The 21,300-nt window shown below is 37.0% G+C and overlaps 2 protein-coding genes across 2 annotated transcripts; both read left to right on the top strand.

Annotated features, from left to right (window-relative positions):
• The first annotated feature begins 3,458 nt into the window (after positions 1 to 3,458).
• On the top strand, positions 3,459 to 8,716 carry LOC138369295 (uncharacterized). The gene is made up of 4 exons (XM_069332411.1): positions 3,459 to 3,597; positions 7,375 to 7,513; positions 7,780 to 7,899; positions 8,285 to 8,716. The coding sequence occupies exons 1-4, from the start codon at positions 3,554 to 3,556 to the stop codon at positions 8,387 to 8,389; spliced, it is 408 nt and encodes a 135-aa protein (XP_069188512.1). The 5' UTR covers positions 3,459 to 3,553; the 3' UTR covers positions 8,390 to 8,716.
• Positions 8,717 to 15,942: 7,226 nt separating this feature from the next.
• LOC123762606 (uncharacterized) lies at positions 15,943 to 19,890 on the top strand. The gene is made up of 4 exons (XM_045749216.2): positions 15,943 to 16,081; positions 18,534 to 18,672; positions 18,938 to 19,057; positions 19,442 to 19,890. The coding sequence occupies exons 1-4, from the start codon at positions 16,038 to 16,040 to the stop codon at positions 19,544 to 19,546; spliced, it is 408 nt and encodes a 135-aa protein (XP_045605172.1). The 5' UTR covers positions 15,943 to 16,037; the 3' UTR covers positions 19,547 to 19,890.
• The last annotated feature ends 1,410 nt before the right edge of the window (positions 19,891 to 21,300 follow it).

Here is a 21,300-nt window from a genome sequence, read left to right as displayed (position 1 = left end):
GCTCAGCAACGAATGTGCGTTAAGCCACAGCAACCTTCTCCTGTTCCCCAGTCCTCCCAACCATTCAACCCCTCTGCCATCCCCCCTCGTCCTCCCACCCATTCCTCACTCCCCCATCCCTCATCCTCCCAATCATTCCCCACTCCCCCGTCCCCTCGTCCTCCCCACCATTTCCCTATCACCCGTCTCATTGTCCTCCCGCTCCACCCTCATTCCACCGTCCCCTCATCCTCCCCACCATTTCCCTATCACCCGTCCCATTGTCCTCCCGCTCCACCCCCACTCCGCCGTCCCCTAGTCCTCTCCACCATTCCCAACTCCACCGTCCCATCGTTCTCCCCACCATCTCTCACTCCCACGTACCCTCATCCTTCTTATCATTCCCCACTTCCCTGTCCCCTCTTCCTTCCCACCATCCCACACTCCCCTGTCTCCTTGTCCTCCACACCATTCTCCATTCCCCTATTTCTTTGTCCATATCATTCCTGATTCTCCCGTTCCCTCGTCCTCCCCTACATGCACCACTTCCTCGTCTGATTCATTCCCAAGTGATCTGATATTTCCTTCATAAAATTGGGAACATCAAATGAACTGATGTTCCCATCACTGAAAAAAAGGAACAGCTAAAAAACGAAATGAAAAAGAGTGAAAAAAATAAAAAAATAAACAATACTCATGAAATGAACAGTATGGTAATCAACACAGCTCAATTCCAAGGCATTGTCATACAAAATAATTAAATCAAAATGAAAATAAATTGAAATCTATGAACATAAAATTTATCAATGCAATCGGAAACATGGAAATGGGGGTCATAACATATTTAGTATAGCGTGTGTTGCTCTTACGTGCAACAGATGGCGCTGTTTTAAAAAAAAAGCATGGTTTTACCTGTCACAGGTGTTGCATCTATATAGTAGATATATTAAAACACGCACGTTTGGAACGTTATGTCAAAATTTGATAGTAATCGGTAAAGAACTTTCGGATATTACAAAGTGTGTTGCTCTTACGTCCAACAGATTATGTTCTTTTTCAAAAAAACATGTTTTTCCTGTCACAGGTGAGGCATGTATATAGTGGGTAAATAGAAACACGCGCCTGTCCGAATGCAACGTTGTGTCAAAATTTCAAAACAATCGGTAAACAGGTTTCGAAGATTTCCCTCACATGAAAAACACATGAAAAACACAGTTTTTCCAAAAAAGCATGATTTTTCCCGTCACAGACGTGACATCTATATAGTTTGTATATAAAAACCCGTTCGGATGCGAATGATCGTTGTGTGAAAATTTCAATGCAATCGGTGAAGAACTTTCGGAGATTAGCGATTCTGAACAAACGAACATTTCCATTTATACTTGTATGGACTATTAGGGATTATTATAGGGCTATTTTCATTTAATTTTAAAAGGGGATCTATAACTTGATAACACTACAGAAAATTATACAGTCAGTTTCTAATCTCTTCTAAAGAATAGGTATTATTAGTAGTCGTGATAGCAGTTCTCATAGTAGTCATAGAAGTAGTTTTGGTAGCAGTTTTCATAATAGTCATGGAAGTAGTATAGATAGAAGTACAGCAGGAGCATCAATATGATTTTTTTTAACACAGGTAGTTTCCGAAGAATATAAATTGTGTCCAATTTCAGCAGACTTAAAACTTTTCTATCGTATTGCTCATACCTTAAAGCTTAAAGTGATTCCTTCCTATAGGCCGTCTTATGGTTATTTTTCCTGTTTGTTCTGGGGTACGACTCACATATCGTTTTACAGCTCTGTCTCCGATTCCAGATATGGTTGAGTGCCCAATCAATTCTCTTTGTTATGTGACTAGTACACGGTATAAATGTATTTAGATCATAAGTCAAAGAATATGATAGTATTTCAAGTATTTAGAGAGAGAGAGAGAGAGAGAGAGAGAGAGAGAGAGAGAGAGAGAGAGAGAGAGAGAGAGAGAGAGAGAGAGAGAGAGAGAGAGAGAGAGAGACAGACAGACAGACAGACAGACAAACAGACAGACAGACAGACAGTGGAGAGAGAATAGAAAGCTCTCTAATTTTATATTGAAATCACTAGAAAAAAATTTAATACATGCTGCAAGATTTAATAGACACATAGCGTAAGGACGGTATGGATGCACAACACGGGAAACAGAGTGTAATTTGGATGACTCACTTTCTTTCTCCCCATGATTCATTAAACATTGTGAAATAAAGCTTAATTTCCCCATTATTACTCTTATAAGCCTTCCTGCAGACTTCACCTTCCTAGTTGATAGTCAAAGGCTTCTATTAAATTAAAGATTTCCCAGCAATCAAAATAATAAAGATACTAATAATAATAATAATGCTAATAATACCAATAATATTAACATAAATAATAATAATATTAATAATAATAATAATAATAATAATAATAATAGTAATAATAATAATAATATTAATAATAATAATAATAATAATAATAATAATAATAATAAAAATAGCATAAATAATAATAATAATAAAATATTATTATTATTAATAATTATGAGAAAGACCTACTTGAGGACGATTCGATCCTGTACACTGGGTACTCCCTCGCAAAAGCCTTACATCATATAACCACAATGTGCACATAAGATTTGAAACCTGGTATTCAACTGAATCCTCTAGGGGTCTTGTGGATTCCACTGAAGTCACGTCAAGGTTTCACTCATTGTCAGCATGAACTATTGCTGTGAAATAAGAGCTCTATCCCCAACACTTCTCTTTCAAGTGCAAAATGAAATATTAACGTGTTGTATTGATGAGAATGTCAGTAGCACAACGTCAGCAGATGATAGAAAAACGGTCAAGTCAGCAGACGGTCAAGTCAACTAACGGGCATCCCAGCAAACGGTCAAGCCAGTACACGGCCTAGTCAGCATACAGTCAAATCAGCAAACGGTGAAGACAGTAAGTACAGCCCACCAGGAGCCATGAAGGGCACATAGAGGCTTGTCCTGATAGTAACAGCTTTACTAATGAGCTTAACGTAATAGAAAACAACATGTCTCAATATGTTTACAATTTGTTTATTTTTCATGTTTAAACTCCTATAAATATAATTGCTTGTTGCTACTAAATTTGCTCATCTTCTTTTTGTTTATATTAAGGAATAAAGGTTTTAGAGAATTGTCTAATATCTTCTTCAGATAATGAATGAAATAATTATAATTAGTATATAGATAAAATATTTTCAGTGTTGCTGATTTCTTTTATTAAATTATTTAATAGATCTCTGATGGATAAATTGCTCCACCTATTTTTCAGATAAACGGATGTCGCTTTTTTGGTAGTAAGTCTTATCTGTGCTATGTAAACAAGACAGCTGCAATGGACGTTAAATAATATAAGCTGCAAGTAAGATTTCTAGTTACGTGTAAATTTTCCAGTTTTTTTATATATTTTTTTTTTGCTTGGGAGAATCCAGGTGGCTGCATCACCTTGAGTCCCCTGCTGAGGAGGGCTGGGAGGCAGTATAAAGCTGCCTGCTGGAGGGTGCTCCTCACACAACTTCTGCCAGCAAGATGAAGTGCCTCCTTGTCCTCCTCTCCGTCGCTGTCCTTGCATGGTAAAAGCTCAATTACTCTATATTACGTATAGTATATTTATATTTCTCGCTGCTCATATACAATTTCTTTAATATTTATTGAAGTTCATGTGCCTGGACGGTTAAGAGCTCCGTGCTGTTGGGACATTGACCAGTATTTACCTAGTCTTACACAGGCAATGTTTAAAGGCAATAAAAGACTCTTTTGGTCTGTTGCATACCAACTTATACAGGTGCTGCCTCGTATGTACCGAAAAACATCTAATTTTTCGTTTATTCATATGTTCCTATGTTATATGTAGTAATCAACATGCGCTTTCAGGACAAGCATCAGCTCCTGGACGCCGCCATATAGCGACTAATCACTTCTTGTAAATGTTACTATAGAATCTATATTCAGAGGCCGCCTTAATTCCCTCCTTTTTAATCATTCAACTGTTTTTTCCTTATATAATAAAAGTGTCCACTTACATTTTTATGTAATATTTAGATTTCTGGTTCCCTCCTTGCCATCTTCTGCATGCACATTCTCATGCTAAACAATTCATTTTTCTTTGTCAATTCGATAACTTAAAAATTTCTCTATGTAATAATCACGTAAACTATGTCGTTCCTGTGCTACACCACAGCTACTTCAGTCTTTTCTCATATTTCAGTCTTATAAGTTCTAATGATCGATCGTTTTACGGATCTGTGTACTTTCTCTAAAGCTTTGCTTTGTGTGTATTGGGTGGGTATTCCACACTGGGGCTACTTTTTTTATACTCCTTACGTTCACAATTCTTAATGATTCCTACTCCACGTTTATAATAACCACATAAATTTTGTTTCTTACATGCCGCTGACATAATACTATTAATGCATGCCTGCGGTGAGAAAATTTGAATTATGATTGACTATCAGTTCCTCTTTTCTTACAAACATACTTTTCTTCATCTTCAATAGTCCATTAGGTCTTTTTACGCTTGGTTCATGTTCCGTTAGTAATCTTCCTTCAAGTTACTAACTGTTATCATGGGTTTGTACTGTACTTTACTTACTTGTTCATTAGAAATTGTATTAATATATCTTTAAATATATTTATCTTTTCAATATTTACCTAGCAGCATTTTTTCTTCGGAAAGTTCCTTATTGGTTCATGCCAATAAGGCATGAACCAATAAGGAACTTTCTTAGTTTTTCTAGTTGGCTGTTCTTCAATGTTTGTCAATTTTTAAAGGTTTTCATTTTATTGAATTATACACTCAAATAAAGGCCTCAGCCACCTTCTCACCTTACTTGTTCCACCCGTCTACCACTCTGTTTAGAAAAGTGAATTATCTTATAATTTCTACGGCGGCTTTGTTTCGTTAGTTTAAATCTATGACCTCTTGTTCTTGAAATTCCTGGTCTCAGGAATTGTTCCCTATCTATTTCATCGATTCCTGTTACTATTTTGTACGTACTGATCATATCGCTTCTTTTTCTTCTATTTTATAGTTTTTGCATATGAGAAGCCTCTAATCGCTCCTCGTAGCTCTTGTCCTTCTGTTCTGGGAGCTACTTAGTGGCATGTCTGGGCACCTTTTCAAGTTTGTTGATGTGCTTCTTAAGATATTGGCAAGATAAATTCAGTCAACCAAACCATCTCTTTCCTGTAAAATCTCTGTGGGTCGATCATAGAAACAGAGTAAATTCGTTACACAGGATCTTCCAGATCGAACAACATACTGACTGGCTGATATTATATCGTTTTTCTCCAGAATTTCTACCCATTTATTTTTAATTATTTTTTTCAGTATTTTGACTATTTCATTTGTCAATGATACAGATATATAATTGTGGGGCTTTCCTTGCTGCCACTTTTGATTGCAACTATGTTAGCCTTTTTACAGATATCTGATACAACTTCTGTACACATGGATGCCTGAAAAATCATTTGAAGTGGAATGTTGAACTCATGTGCACATTCTCTCAGAACCCATGGTGAAGTTCCATCTGGACCAACTGCTTTGTTCTTGCTTAGCTCCTTGAACATTTTTTCGACTTCGTATCTAGACACCTCAATGTGCTCTATATTGTTCTCTGGAATTCTCATTGTGTCTGGTTCCCTGAAGATTTCATTTTGTGCAAACACACATTGGAACTTTTCGTTTAATGTTTCACATATTTCCTTTTTATTTTTCGTGAATCTGTATCCCATTTTCAATCTCTAAATATTATCCTTTACCTGCTATTTTTTGTTTATGCGTTTATAAAATAGGCCTGTTTTTGTTTTACAGTTGTCCGCTATCAATTTTTCAATATTTCTTTCTGCCTCACTCCTCACTGTCGAGAAGTTGATTCTCTCATCTTTGTATCGCTGGTATGTTTCGGGGTTTGGCCTCTTCCTATATTGGTTACATCTTTGTGTCTTTGGTCTCTGGCCCTCTCGCAATTTCTGTTGAACTAATTCTGTTTTCTGGTTCTGCATCTGTGTTTTGGTATAAGTATTGTTGTGCATTTATCATATATTTTCCAAAACCTGACATACATCTCATTTACTTCATATCATAACAACAAGTCTTTCCAGTTAAATTCCTTAAAGAAATGTCTAAGTTCCCCATAATGTCCTCTCTTGAAATCAGGTTTTTCCAACAGTTTCAAAACCTCCTTATTTTCTTCCAGCTTATAACACAATACATACTTTATTCCCAAAAAGACACGGTCAATTTTACCCAAGGAAGGAAGGTATTGAATGTCAAATATCTCCTCCTCTTTCCTGGTAAATATCAAATCCAGCATAGAGGAAACATCCCCTTCCCTCATCCTCGTAGCTTATGTAACATGTTAATACATGAATGTTTCCAGGATGAGCTTTACGAATCTACAAGTAAAAAAATCCTGTTCTAAATTCATATGCCTCCCAGTCTATGGATTTCTAGTTGAAGTCGCCGACTACCAACAGTCGTGATCTACCTTCATCAGCTCTTGCTATTATCTCACTCATTACTGTCATAAGATCCTCTCGATTATTATTCAGCTCCTCCATTGATCATGTGTTGCATGGCATTGTACTATATGCATTTATGATCATTAGTTAATCATCCTTATTGCAGATCTCTAGTGCTACATGTCAACTTCTCGAGGATTGGCAATCAATATTTAGTTTACCTTTAGGTGTTCTTTCACCAGCACAGCAACGCCACCAACTTCCTTAATTTTTCTGTTCCATCTCTAAACTGAGTAGCCCCTTTGGAGTGTAACCTCAATTAAAATACCATCTTCAAGTTTCGTCTTCATGAGTGCAACAATGTCTGGCGTCTGCAGCTGTATTACATCACTTAAGTCCAATATCTTTGATCTCTCTCGATCTATGATGGTGAGTGCGATTTTCAGGAACATGTTCCCTCTCTCCATATTCTTGAGTCCCTCTTTCTCTAGCGATTTTGTTGGTTTGGCTGTTTGTACCATTTTACTGGTCTGCCTATCCCCTATCACTTTGTAAAAAAATTAATTGATTTCTTCTTCATTCCTGCTCTCATTTTGACGTTTTGCCACTACGAGGTTTAATTTCAGCTTCAGTCTTTCTTGTTTTGAAAGATCTCGTCTTAACGACCATACTTTTCCTTCCTCATTCCTTTGTAATTTCTTAGCATTCCTTAGTACGTCTTCCATTTGTTTGGCACAATTTAGGGTGATCCTCAAAGGTCAATTTTTTGTTTTTTACGTACCTGCAAATTCTACTGTAGTCGCAGATGTTCTCTATGGTTGTCAGACCTTCTACTAGTACAACAGTTTTGTCTATTACTGTCTCTTCTTCTATGGCTCGTTCAACAGGTCGCAAGGGGAAAATGAATGTGACTGTGAAGTCGTTTTGAAGTTTCCCAATGAGACCATCAGCGTTGACGACCTGCCAGTCAACGGTGCCACCGACTGTGACGACCACAGTGGCTGCATGAAAACTTGCCGCGATGAGGTAAGTGTAAATGCAGTACTTTTCACAGACTATAAAAAATTATAGAAATGAGATATTTCTATTACAGTTGGCAAACAATATATCATTGTATTAAAATATCTAGACATGAATTACAAAATATCAATGAAGATTCAAAGGAAGGATATAATTATACATTGAGGCAGAGTGAACACATGTATTTAATCTACATGCTTCATAAAATGCACTAATTCCTTTAATCTTGCATTAATACATTTGTGGTAATTGCATTCCCATTTTCTCTGTAGTGGGATTCAGTCTCAAACGGGGGAGACCTAAACTACATTCAAAGCAACGGTAAAACTGTGGGCCAGAACCTCTGTGATAGTTTGGCTTTACAGGGACAAACCAATTTGGAACCAACAAGGGTGAGTAGTTTACAGGAACAGAATTAGTTTTACTGAAATAAATTTTACAATTAGTAATAATCTACATATCAATGTATATTTAATTCTAATCAAGTTATTAAAGCATATTAGATTTATAATTTGAGTGTAGATTAATAGTAATAAGAGTGTGCTTAAATACTTCGGCATTCCTAGCTGTGTGGGTTCTAGCTCTCTATCAATTTGAATAAGAGTTACCGAACTTAAAGCTCCGTCCTGCAAACTTTGGTAAGAACCATCATGTTCATTCCTTAATGTCTAGGTCACGGCAATGTAATGCTGGTAGCATATGCGGCAATGAGATCCCGAGAGCCTTTCTGTTTATAATCTTAAAGACTATAACTGATACATTTTTCTATTTCTTCAGCTGCATCTGGACTTCAGTCTGTGCAACGGAGAATGGCAAGAAGAGGGTACAGCTTCCCACGACAGCTTGTGCTGTGTTGATGGTGTTTATCCTGGTTCATGTTAACCTAGCAATTCCCTTGACACGCCTAGCATCTTGACACCAGAAGCTGCATTGACACCAACATGCCCTCTCTCTTTATCTCTGAAAAATTATGCTAAGCAGCAATAAAACTGAATACGTCTACGGGGACTTGAACCGACCCTCGGTTGACCTATGACACTTCCCTACATGCCTCATGAATCAAAGCTTGATGAGGCTAGCCCAAAGCATGTGATTTCCAAGCATGGATAACAGACAGACGAACATTCTCTCACTCACAAATACTGGTGGATGCTAAAACTCATAAGTACTGGTTATCAGTTAACAATAATAAAAATGATCATACAAATATATATATGTCTTACTGCACCTCCGGAACATCTATACTGATAAGTTATCAGTAAAAAAATATCTTGAAATAGTTTGGTTAATGTTGTTATCTGGCTAGTCGATTTGAGAACTGGATGTTATTGCGTATACACTTCTTTTGAGGCAAAATGTTTGCTATTGCTGTGCTCTTATCACTTTCCGCTCTTAAATCAGCTAAAAAAACTTACTTGGTGAATTTTGCCTCTCTTATAACACTCGTTCATCGAGTCGCATAGCTATATGTATTTTCACCTTATATAACACACTATACACTATATGACACACACTGTTTTCTAATGATACATTTGAGTAACAAACACAGCAGAATACTCGAACTAAATGGACTCTACAAAACACATTTTCCTGAAGCTGTATTTTTCTAGTTCAATAAATACATATAAGCAGCACATATGCTTGAAATATTGACGAGAAGATCATCTTAAAAGACGTCAATATTGGAAAGGAAATGCCTAGAAAAAAAGAATATAAGACATAGGCTGCTTTATCTGTGGAAGTATGGAAAGAGAGACCAAATTCAGGCTTAACTGTGATACAAATTCATTTTTAATAAAGTGTCCAAAAATAAAGAATCACTTCCATTATCTGTTAAATAATTAACTACTTTTTAATAGAGTTTCTCTCATCTTTATTCTGCTTCATAACAGAGATAGAGGTGGGAGGGAAAAAAAAGTCTCAAATATTATGTCAAATCTTAAGCAAATGGCTGGGGCGTTGATGGCGAGAGGTGAAGATGCATAGCAAAAGAAAGATGGACAAATTAGGAAAGGTGGAAAGGTGGAGGGTGGGAATATCAGGGGGAAGCGCCAAAACATTACGACTATATAGCACTTGGAAGTGGTGAGGATTTAAGATGAGACGTGGGGAAGGAATGGTATCCGACCACTCGGAAGGTTGGGGATTGAACAGCGACCTGCATGAAGCGAGACCAATTTTTTTTGCATTTTGTATTTTTTTCTCTTTTCAGACATTTAAAAAATTAATTTCGGAGAATTGTTTTTTTTATTACCACTGACAGTGAAGAAAAACATAAGAAATATTGAGAAGATTCGTGTTAGAATTATTAATCTTACCTTTTCGGTCATATTCAACAACATATGTTTACAAGAGAGACTGCTACCAAAATATACTAATGTATATATATATATATATATATATATATATATATATATATATATATATATATATATATATATATATATATATATATATATATATATATATATATATATATATTATTAAATATGACCGAAAAAGTAAGATTAATAATTCTAACACGAATTTTCTCAATCTTTCGTACATTACGCTTCACTGTTGGAGGTAAATCAAAAATCACTTCTCCAAAATTCATTTTTATTTCTAGTCTGACGCGACACGGGCGCGTTTCGTAAAACTTATTACATTTTCAAAGACTTCACAAATACACAACTGATTAGAACTTACGTCTCTCTGATATTATATCTACATTTGAGTGAGGTGGGAAGGATGATGTGGCATTAACACAAGACAGAACAGGGGATATTAATAGGGTATTAAAAGTATCAACACAAGACAGAACAGAAACAATGGGTATTGAATAGAAGTGTTTGTAGAAAGCCTATTGGTCCATATTTCTTGATGCTTCTATATTGGAGCGGAGTCTTGAGGTGGGTAGAATATAGTTGTGCAATAATTGGCTGTTGATTGCTGGTGTTGACTTCTTGATGTGTAGTGCCTCGCAAACGTCAAGCCGCCTGCTATCGCTGTATCTATCGATGATTTCTGTGATGTTTACTAGGATTTCTCTGGCGATGGTTTGGTTATGGGAAGAGATTATATGTTCCTTAATGGAGCCCTGTTGCTTATGCATCGTTAAACGCCTAGAAAGAGATGTTGTTGTCTTGCCTATATACTGGGTTTTTTGGAGCTTACAGTCCCCAAGTGGGCATTTGAAGGCATAGACGACGTTAGTCTCTTTTAAAGCGTTCTGTTTTGTGTCTGGAGAGTTTCTCATGAGTAGGCTGGCCGTTTTTCTGGTTTTATAGTAAATCGTCAGTTGTATCCTCTGATTTTTGTCTGTAGGGATAACGTTTCTATTAACAATATCTTTCAGGACCCTTTCCTCCGTTTTATGAGCTGTGGAAAAGAAGTTCCTGTAAAATAGTCTAATAGGGGGTATAGGTGTTGTGTTAGTTGTCTCAATTCAACAACGAGACAACTAACACAACACCTATACCCCCTATTAGACTATTTTACAGGAACTTCTTTTCCACAGCTCATAAAACGGAGGAAAGGGTCCTGAAAGATATTGTTAATAGAAACGTTATCCCTACAGACAAAAATCAGAGGATACAACTGACGATTTACTATAAAACCAGAAAAACGGCCAGCCTACTCATGAGAAACTCTCCAGACACAAAACAGAACGCTTTAAAAGAGACTAACGTCGTCTATGCCTTCAAATGCCCACTTGGGGACTGTAAGCTCCAAAAAACCCAGTATATAGGCAAGACAACAACATCTCTTTCTAGGCGTTTAACGATGCATAAGCAACAGGGCTCCATTAAGGAACATATAATCTCTTCCCATAACCAAACCATCGCCAGAGAAATCCTAGTAAACAACACAGAAATCATCGATAGATACAGCGATAGCAGGCGGCTTGACGTTTGCGAGGCACTACACATCAAGAAGTCAACACCAGCAATCAACAGCCAATTATTGCACAACTATATTCTACCCACCTCAAGACTCCGCTCCAATATAGAAGCATCAAGAAATATGGACCAATAGGCTTTCTACAAACACTTCTATTCAATACCCATTGTTTCTGTTCTGTCTTGTGTTGATACTTTTAATATCCTATTAATATCCCCTGTTCTGTCTTGTGTTAATGCCACATCATCCTTCCCACCTCACTCAAATGTAGATATAATATCAGAGAGACGTAAGTTCTAATCAGTTGTGTATTTGTGAAGTCTTTGAAAATGTAATAAGTTTTACGAAACGCGCCCGTGTCGCGTCAGACTAGAAATAAAAATGAATTTTGGAGAAGTGATTTTTGATTTACCTCCAACAGTGAAGCGTAATGAACGAAAGATTGAGAAAATTCGTGTTAGAATTATTAATCTTACTTTTTCGGTCATATTTAATAATATATGTCTACAGGAAAGACTGCTACCAAAATATACTAATATATATATATATATATATATATATATATATTTATATAAACAATTGTTTTTACCTGTCACAGATGTTGCATCTATACAGACGGTATATAAAAGCTTGCGCGTATTCAAATGGAACGTTTTGTCAAAATTTTTAGGCAATCGGTGAAGAACTTTCAGAAATTACAGCGTGTGTTCCTCATACTCCAATATATAACGTTGTTTTTCAAAAAAAGCATGTGTTTTCCTATCACAGGTGAGGCATGTATATAGCATGTATATGAAAACACGCGCCTATTCGAATGCAACGTTGCGTCAAAATTTATAAGCAATCGGTAAAGAGGTTTCGAAGATTTCACTCACATGAAAATACAGTTTAAAAAAAATGTTCTTTTTTTCCTGTCACAGAAGTGACATTTTTATAATATGTATATAGAAACCCGCTCGGATGCAAATGGAACGTTGTGTGAAAATTTCAAAGCAAACGGTGAAGAACTTTCGGAGATTTTCGATTTTGAACAAACGAACATTCCAATTTTATTTATATAGACTAGCTGTACCCGGCCACAAGTTGCTGTGGCTCAGCAACGGATGTGCGTTAAGCCACAGCAACCTTCCCCTGTTCCCCAGTCCTCCCAACCATTCAACCCCTCCTCCATCCCCCCTCGTCCTCCCACCCATTCCTCACTCCCCCATCCCTCATCCTCCCAATCATTCCCCACTCCCCCGTCCCTCGTCCTCCCCACCATTTCCCTTTCACCCGTCCCATTGTCCTCCCGCTCCACCCCCATTCCGCCGTCCCCTCATCCTCCCCACCATTTCTCTTTCACCCGTCCCATTGTCCTCCCGCTCCATCCCCACTCCGCCGTCCCCTAGTCCTCTCCACTATTCCCAACTCCACCGTCCCATCGTTCTCCCCACCATCTCTCACTCCCACGTACCCTCATCCTCCTTATCATTCCCCACTTCCCTGTCCCCTCTTCCTTCCCACCATCCCACACTCCCCTGTCTCCTTGTCCTCCACACCATTCTCCATTCCCCCATTACTTTGTCCATATCATTCCTGATTCTCCCGTTCCCTCGTCCTCCCCTACATGCACCACTACCTCGTCCGATTCATTCCCAAGTGATCTGATATTTCCTTCATAAAATTGGGAACATCAAATGAACTGATGTTCCCATCACTGAAAAAAAGGAACAGCTAAAAAACGAAATGAAAAAGAGTGAAAAAAATAAAAAAATAAACAATACTCATGAAATGAACAGTATGGTAATCAACACAGCTCAATTCCAAGGCATTGTCATACAAAATAATTAAATCAAAATGAAAATAAATTGAAATCTATGAACATAAAATTTATCAATGCAATCGGAAACATGGAAATGGGGGTCATAACACATTTAGTATAGCGTGTGTTGCTCTTACGTGCAACAGATGGCGCTGTTTTTAAAAAAAAGCATGGTTTTACGTGTCACAGGTGTTGCATCTATATAGTAGATATATTAAAACACGCACGTTTGGAACGTTATGTCAAAATTTGATAGTAATCGGTAAAGAACTTTCGGATATTACAAAGTGTGTTGCTCTTACGTCCAACAGATTACGTTCTTTTTCAAAAAAACATGTTTTTTCCTGTCACAGGTGAGGCATGTATATAGTGGGTAAATAGAAACACGCTCCTGTCCGAATGCAACGTTGTGTCAAAATTTCAAAATAATCGGTAAACAGGTTTCGAAGATTTCCCTCACATGAAAAACACAGTTTTTCCAAAAAAGCATGATTTTTCCCGTCACAGACGTGACATCTATATAGTTTGTATATAAAAACCCGTTCGGATGCGAATGAACGTTGTGTGAAAATTTCAATGCAATCGGTGAAGAACTTTCGGAGATTAGCGATTCTGAACAAACGAACATTTCCATTTATACTTGTATGGACTATTAGGGATTATTATAGGGCTATTTTCATTTAATTTTAAAAGGGGATCTATAACTTGATAACACTACAGAAAATTATACAGTCAGTTTCTAATCTCTTCTAAAGAATAGGTGTTATTAGTAGTCGTGATAGCAGTTCTCATAGTAGTCATAGAAGTAGTTGTGGTAGCAGTTTTCATAATAGTCATGGAAGTAGTATAGATAGAAGTACAGCAGGAGCATCAATATGATTTTTTTTAACACAGGTAGTTTCCGAAGAATATAAATTGTGTCCAATTTCAGCAGACTTAAAACTTTTCTATCGTATTGCTCATACCTTAAAGCTTAAAGTGATTCCTTCCTATAGGCCGTCTTATGGTTATTTTTCCTGTTTGTTCTGGGGTACGACTCACATATCGTTTTACAGCTCTGTCTCCGATTCCAGATATGGTTGAGTGCCCAATCAATTCTCTTTGTTATGTGACTAGTACACGGTATAAATGTATTTAGATCATAAGTCAAAGAATATGATAGTATTTCAAGTATTTAGAGAGAGAGAGAGAGAGAGAGAGAGAGAGAGAGAGAGAGAGAGAGAGAGAGAGAGAGAGAGAGAGAGAGAGAGAGAGAGAGAGAGAGAGAGAGAGAGAGAGAGAGAGACAGACAGACAGACAGACAGACAGACAGACAGACAGACAGTGGAGAGAGAATAGAAAGCTCTCTAATTTTATATTGAAATCACTAGAAAAAAATTTAATACATGCTGCAAGATTTAATAGACACGTAGCGTAAGGACGGTATGGATGCACAACACGGGAAACAGAGTGTAATTTGGATGACTCACTTTCTTTCTCCCCATGATTCATTAAACATTGTGAAATAAAGCTTAATTTCCCCATTATTACTCTTATAAGCCTTCCTGCAGACTTCACCTTCCTAGTTGATAGTCAAAGGCTTCTATTAAATTAAAGATTTCCCAGCAATCAAAATAATAAAGATACTAATAATAATAATAATGCTAATAATATCAATAATATTAACATAAATAATAATAATATTAATAATAATAATAATAATAATAATAATAATAGTAATAATAATAATAATATTAATAATAATAATAATAATAATAATAATAATAATAATAATAAAAATAGCATAAATAATAATAATAATAAAATATTATTATTATTAATAATTATGAGAAAGACCTACTTGAGGACGATTCGATCCTGTACACTGGGTACTCCCTCGCAAAAGCCTTACATCATATAACCACAATGTGCACATAAGATTTGAAACCTGGTATTCAACTGAATCCTCTAGGGGTCTTGTGGATTCCACTGAAGTCACGTCAAGGTTTCACTCATTGTCAGCATGAACTATTGCTGTGAAATAAGAGCTCTATCCCCAACACTTCTCTTTCAAGTGCAAAATGAAATATTAACGTGTTGTATTGATGAGAATGTCAGTAGCACAACGTCAGCAGATGATAGAAAAACGGTCAAGTCAGCAGACGGTCAAGTCAACTAACGGGCATCCCAGCAAACGGTCAAGCCAGTACACGGCCTAGTCAGCATACAGTCAAATCAGCAAACGGTAAAGACAGTAAGTACAGCCCACCAGGAGCCATGAAGGGCACATAGAGGCTTGTCCTGATAGTAACAGCTTTACTAATGAGCTTAACGTAATAGAAAACAACATGTCTCAATATGTTTACAATTTGTTTATTTTTCATGTTTAAACTCCTATAAATATAATTGCTTGTTGCTACTAAATTTGCTCATCTTCTTTTTGTTTATATTAAGGAATAAAGGTTTTAGAGAATTGTCTAATATCTTCTTCAGATAATGAATGAAATAATTATAATTAGTATATAGATAAAATATTTTCAGTGTTGCTGATTTCTTTTATTAAATTATTTAAAGGATCTCTGATGGATAAATTGCTCCACCTATTGTTCAGATAAATGGATGTCGCTTTTTTGGTAGTAAGTCTTATCTGTGCTATGTAAACAAGACAGCTGCAATGGACGTTAAATAATATAAGCTGCAAGTAAGATTTCTAGTTACGTGTAAATTTTCCAGTTTTTTTTATATATTATTTTTTGCTTGGGAGAATCCAGGTGGCTGCATCACCTTGAGTCCCCTGCTGAGGAGGGCTGGGAGGCAGTATAAAGCTGCCTGCTGGAGGGTGCTCCTCACACAACTTCTGCCAGCAAGATGAAGTGCCTCCTGGTCCTCCTCTCCCTCGCTGTCCTTGCATGGTAAAAGCTCAATTACTCTATATTACGTATAGTATATTTATATTTCTCGCTGATCTTATACAATTTCTTTAATATTTATTGAAGTTCATGTGCCTGGACAGTTAAGAGCACCGTGCTGTTGGGACATTGACCAGCATTTACCTGGTCTAACACAGACAATGTTTAAAGCCAATAAAAGACTCTTTTGGTCTGTTGCATACTATCTTATACAGGTGCTGCCTCTTTTGTACCGAAAAACATCTATTTTTTCGTTTATTCATTTGTTCCTATATTATATGTATTCATCAACATGCGCTTTCAGGACAAGCATCAGCTCCTGGACGCCGCCATATAACGACTAATCACTTCTTGTAAATGTTACTATAGAATCTATGTTCAGAGGCAGCCTTAATTCCCTCCTTTTTAATCATTCAACTGTTTTTTCTTTATATAATAAAAGTGCCCACTTACATCTTTATGTAATATTTAGATTTCTGGTTCCCTCCTTGCCATCTTCTGCATGCACATTCTCAAGCAAAACAATTTTTTTTTCTTTGTCAATTCGATAACTTAAAAATATCTCTATGAAATAATCATGTAAACTATGTCGTTCCTGTGCTCCACCACAACTACTTCAGTCTTTTCTCATATTTCAGTCTTATAAGTTCTGATGATCGATCGTTTTACGGATCTTTGTACTTTCTCTAGAGCTTTGCTTTGGTTGTATTGGGTGGGTATTCCCCACTGGGGCTACTTTTTTATACTCCTTACTTTCACAATCCTTAATGATTCCTACTCCACGTTTATAATAACCACATAAATTTTGGTTTCTTACATGTCGCTGACATAATACTATTAATGCAGGCCTGCGGTGAGAAAATTTGATTTATGATTGACTATTAGTTCCTCTTTTCTTACAAACATACTCTTCTTCATCTTCTATAGTCCATTAGGTCTTTTTACGCTTGGTTCATGTTCCGTTAGTAATCTTCCTACTAGTTACTAACTGTTATCATGGGTTTGTACTGTGCTTTACTTACTTGCTCATTAGAAATTGGATTAATATATCTTTAAATATATTTATCTTTTCAATATTTACCTAGCAGCATTTTTTCCTCGGAAAGTTCCTTATTGGTTCATGCCCGTTTTTCTAGTTGGCTGTTCTTCAATGTTTTTCACTTTTTAAAGGTTTTCATTTTATTGAATTATAGAATCAAATACAGGCCTCCGCCACCTTCTCACTTATCTTGTTCCACCCGTCTAACACTCTGTTTAGAAAAGTGAATTATCTTATAATTTCTCCGGCGGCTTTGTTTCGTTAGTTTAAATCTATGACCTCTTGTTCATGAAATTCCTGGTCTCAAGAATTGTTCCCTATCTATTTCATCGATTCCTGTTACTATTTTGTACGTACTGATCATATCGCCTCTTTTTCTTCTACTTTCTAGTTTTTGCATATGAAAAGCCTCTAATCGCTCCTCGTAGCTCTTGTCCTTCAGATCTGGGAGTTACTTAGTGGCATGTCTGTGCACCTTTTCAAGTTTGTTGATGTGCTTCTTAAGATATTGGCAAGATAAATTCAGTCAACCAAACCATCTCTTTCCTGTAAAATCTCTGTGGGTCGATCATAGAAACAGAGTAATTTCGTTACACAGGATTTTCCAGATCGAACAAGATACTGACTGGCTGATATTATATCGTTTTTCTCCAGAATTTCTACCCATTTATTTTCAATTTTTTTTTTTCCAATATTTTGACTATTACTCATGTCAATGATACAGATATATAAATGTGGGATTTTCCTTGCTGCCACTTTTGATTGCAACTATGTTAGCCTTTTTGCAGATATCTGTACAACTCCTGTACACATGGATGCCTGAAAAATCATTTGAAGTGGAATGTTGAACTCAGGTGCACATTCTCTCAGAACCCACACACACAGTGCGTGTGTGTGTATATTCACCTAGTTGTATTCACCTAGTTGTGCTTGCGGGGGTTGAACTTTGCTCTTTCGCCCCGCCTCTCAACTGTCAATCAACCAACTGTTACTAACTACTACTTTTTTTCCAAACTCCCACGCACCTCAGAAAACAGCCAGTAACAGCTGTCTAACTCCCAGGTGCCTATTTACTGCAAGGAAATAGGGACATAAGGGTGAAAGAAATTGTGCCCATTTGATTCTGCCGGCCCCGGGAATCGAACCCCGGTCCACATAACTGCGTATGAAGCGTGCGGTTCACACAGCCACCGGCCCGTACTCACCTAATTGTACTCACCTAATTGTGCTTGCGGAGGTTGAGCTTTGGCTCTTTGGTCCCGCCTCTCAACTATCAATCAACTGGTGTACAGGTTCCTGAGACGTGTATGCGTCTGTATGTTAATTTAAAGTAATAGGTTGCTAATTAAATAAATTATAATTTATTACATTCTTAACAGTTTAAATAAAATACTTTTAATAACAATCGTTCAACAGGTCGCAAGGGGAAAATGAATGTGACTGTGAAGTCGTTTTGAAGTTTCCCAATAACACCATCAGCGTTGACGACCTGCCAGTCAACGGTGCCACCGACTGTGACGACCACAGTGGCTGCATGAAAACTTGTCGCGATGAGGTAAGTGTAAATGCAGTACTTTTCACAGACTATAAAAAATTATAGAACTGAGACATTTCTATTACAGTTGGCAAACAATATATCATTGTATTAAAATATCTAGACATGAATTACAAAATATTAATGAAGATTCAGAGGAAGGATATTATTATACATTGAGGCAAGTAAGCACTTGCATTTGTTCTACATGCCTCATAAAATGTACTAAGCCCTTTAATCTTGCATTAATACATTTGTGGTAATTGCATTCCCATTTTCTCTGTAGTGGGATTCAGTCTCAAACGGGGGAGACCTAAACTACATTCAAAGCAACGGTAAAACTGTGGGCCAGAACCTCTGTGATAGTTTGGCTTCACAGGGACAAACCAATTTGGAACCAACAAGGGTGAGTAGTTTTAAGGGAACATAATTAGTTTTATTGAAATAAATTTTACAGTTAGTAATAATCAACAGATCAAGGTATATTTAATTCTAATCAAGTCATTAAAGTATATTAGATATAATTTGAGTGTAGATTAATAGTAATAAGAGTGTGCTTAACTACTTCGGCATTCCTAGTTGCGTGGGTTCTAGCTCTCTATCAATTTGAATAATAGTTACCGAACTTAAAGCTCCGTCCTGCAAACTTTGGTAAGAACCTTCAAATTCATTCCTTAATTTCTAGGTCGCGGCAATGTAATGCTGGTAGCATATGCGGCAATGAGAGCCCGAGAGCCTTTCTGTTTATAATCTTAAAGACTATAACTGATACATGTTTCTATTTCTTCAGCTGCATCTGGACTTCAGTCTGTGCAACGGAGAATGGCAAGAAGAGGGTACAGCTTCTCACGACAACTTGTGCTGTGTTGATGGTGTTTATCCTGGTTCATGTTAACGTAACCAGCCCCTTGACACGCCTAGCATCTTAACACCAGAAGCTGAATTAACACCAACATGCCCTCACTCTTTCTTTCTCCCTCTCTCTTTATCTCTGAAAAATTATGCTAAGCAGAGTAAAACTGAATAAGTCTACGGGGACTCGAACCGACCCTCGAATGACCTATAACACTTCCCTACATGCCTCATGATTTAAAGCTTGATGAGGATAGCCCAAAGCATGTGTTTTCAAAGCATAGATAACAGACAGACGAACATTCTCTCACTCACTAATACTGGTGGATGCTAAAACTCATACGTACTGGTTATCAGTTAACAATAATAAAAGTGACCATACAAATATATATATGTCTTACTGCACCTCCGGAACATCTATACTGATAAGTTATCAGTAAAAAAATACCTTGAAATAGTTTGGTTAATGTTGTTATCTGGCTAGTCGATTTGAGAACTGGATGTTATTGCGTATACACTTCTTTTGAGGCAAAATGTTTGCTATTGCTGTGCTCTTATCACTTTCCGCTCTTAAATCAGCTAAAATAACTTACTTGGTGAATTTTGCCTCTCTTATAACACTCGTTCATCGAGTCGCATATTCATCGAGTCGCATATGTATTTTCACCTCATATAACACACTATACACTATATGACACACACTGTTTTCTAATGATACATTTGAGTAGCAAACACAGCAGAATACTCGAACTAAATGGACTCTACAAAACCCATTTTCCAGAAGCCGTAATTTTCTTGTTCAATAAATACATAAAAACACCACATATGCTTGAAATATTGACGAAAAGAGCATCTTAAAAGACGTCAATATTGGAAAGGAAATACCTAGAAAAAAAAGAATATATGACATAGGCTACTTTATCTGTGGAAGTATGGAAAGAGAGACTTAAATAAAGTGTCCAAAAATAAAGAATAACTTCCATATTCTGTTAAATAGGTAACTACTTTTCAATAGCGTTTCTCTCATCTTTATTCTGCTTCATAACAGAGAGAGAGGAGAGAGGGTAAAAAGGTCTCAAATATTATGTCAAATCTTAAGCAAATGGCTGGGGCGTTGTGGCGAGAGGTGTAAATGCTTAGCAAAAGAAAGATGGACAAATTACACAGAGATAACGTAACAGTAAGATTGTGTAAGCTTATCTTAGACGACACCTTCTCCTACGAATGATAAATAGTTAATAATCATGTGGGTTTAAGTACCCACAAGTACCTGATATACTTTAAGTACACAGGTACTTGATGTCAGACATCTGCAGGAGCTAAAAGAGGCATTTGAGCGGAATTCTGTGTTGCGTTTCAATTACGAGATGGAGAAGGACGGGAAGCTGCCCTTTCTAGATGTAACTGTTATTGAAAGGAGCGGAGGTTTCAACACTGCAGTCTACACTAAGGAAACAAACATAGGAATGTGCCTCAATGCCAACAGTGACTGCCCAGACATGTACAAGAGGAGTGTTGTTAATGCTTTTGTCGACCGTGCTCTCAGCCACAGCTCAGGATGGAAGCAAGTAGATGAAGAACTCTGTAGGGTAAGGCAGGTCCTAGTCAACAACGGCTTCTCCAATGGTTTCGTCGAAGACATCATAAGAAGGAAAGTGAAACGCCATGCAACCTCTGAAGAGACAACTAACACAACACCTATACCCCCTATTAGACTATTTTACAGGAACTTCTTTTCCACAGCTCATAAAACGGAGGAAAGGGTCCTGAAAGATATTGTTAATAGAAACGTTATCC

The sequence above is a fragment of the Procambarus clarkii genome, chromosome 27, assembly GCF_040958095.1.
Source record: "Procambarus clarkii isolate CNS0578487 chromosome 27, FALCON_Pclarkii_2.0, whole genome shotgun sequence".
NCBI lineage: Eukaryota > Metazoa > Arthropoda > Malacostraca > Decapoda > Cambaridae > Procambarus > Procambarus clarkii.
Note: the sequence above shows the minus strand (reverse complement) of the source record. Positions and strands in the feature narration are given on the sequence as shown.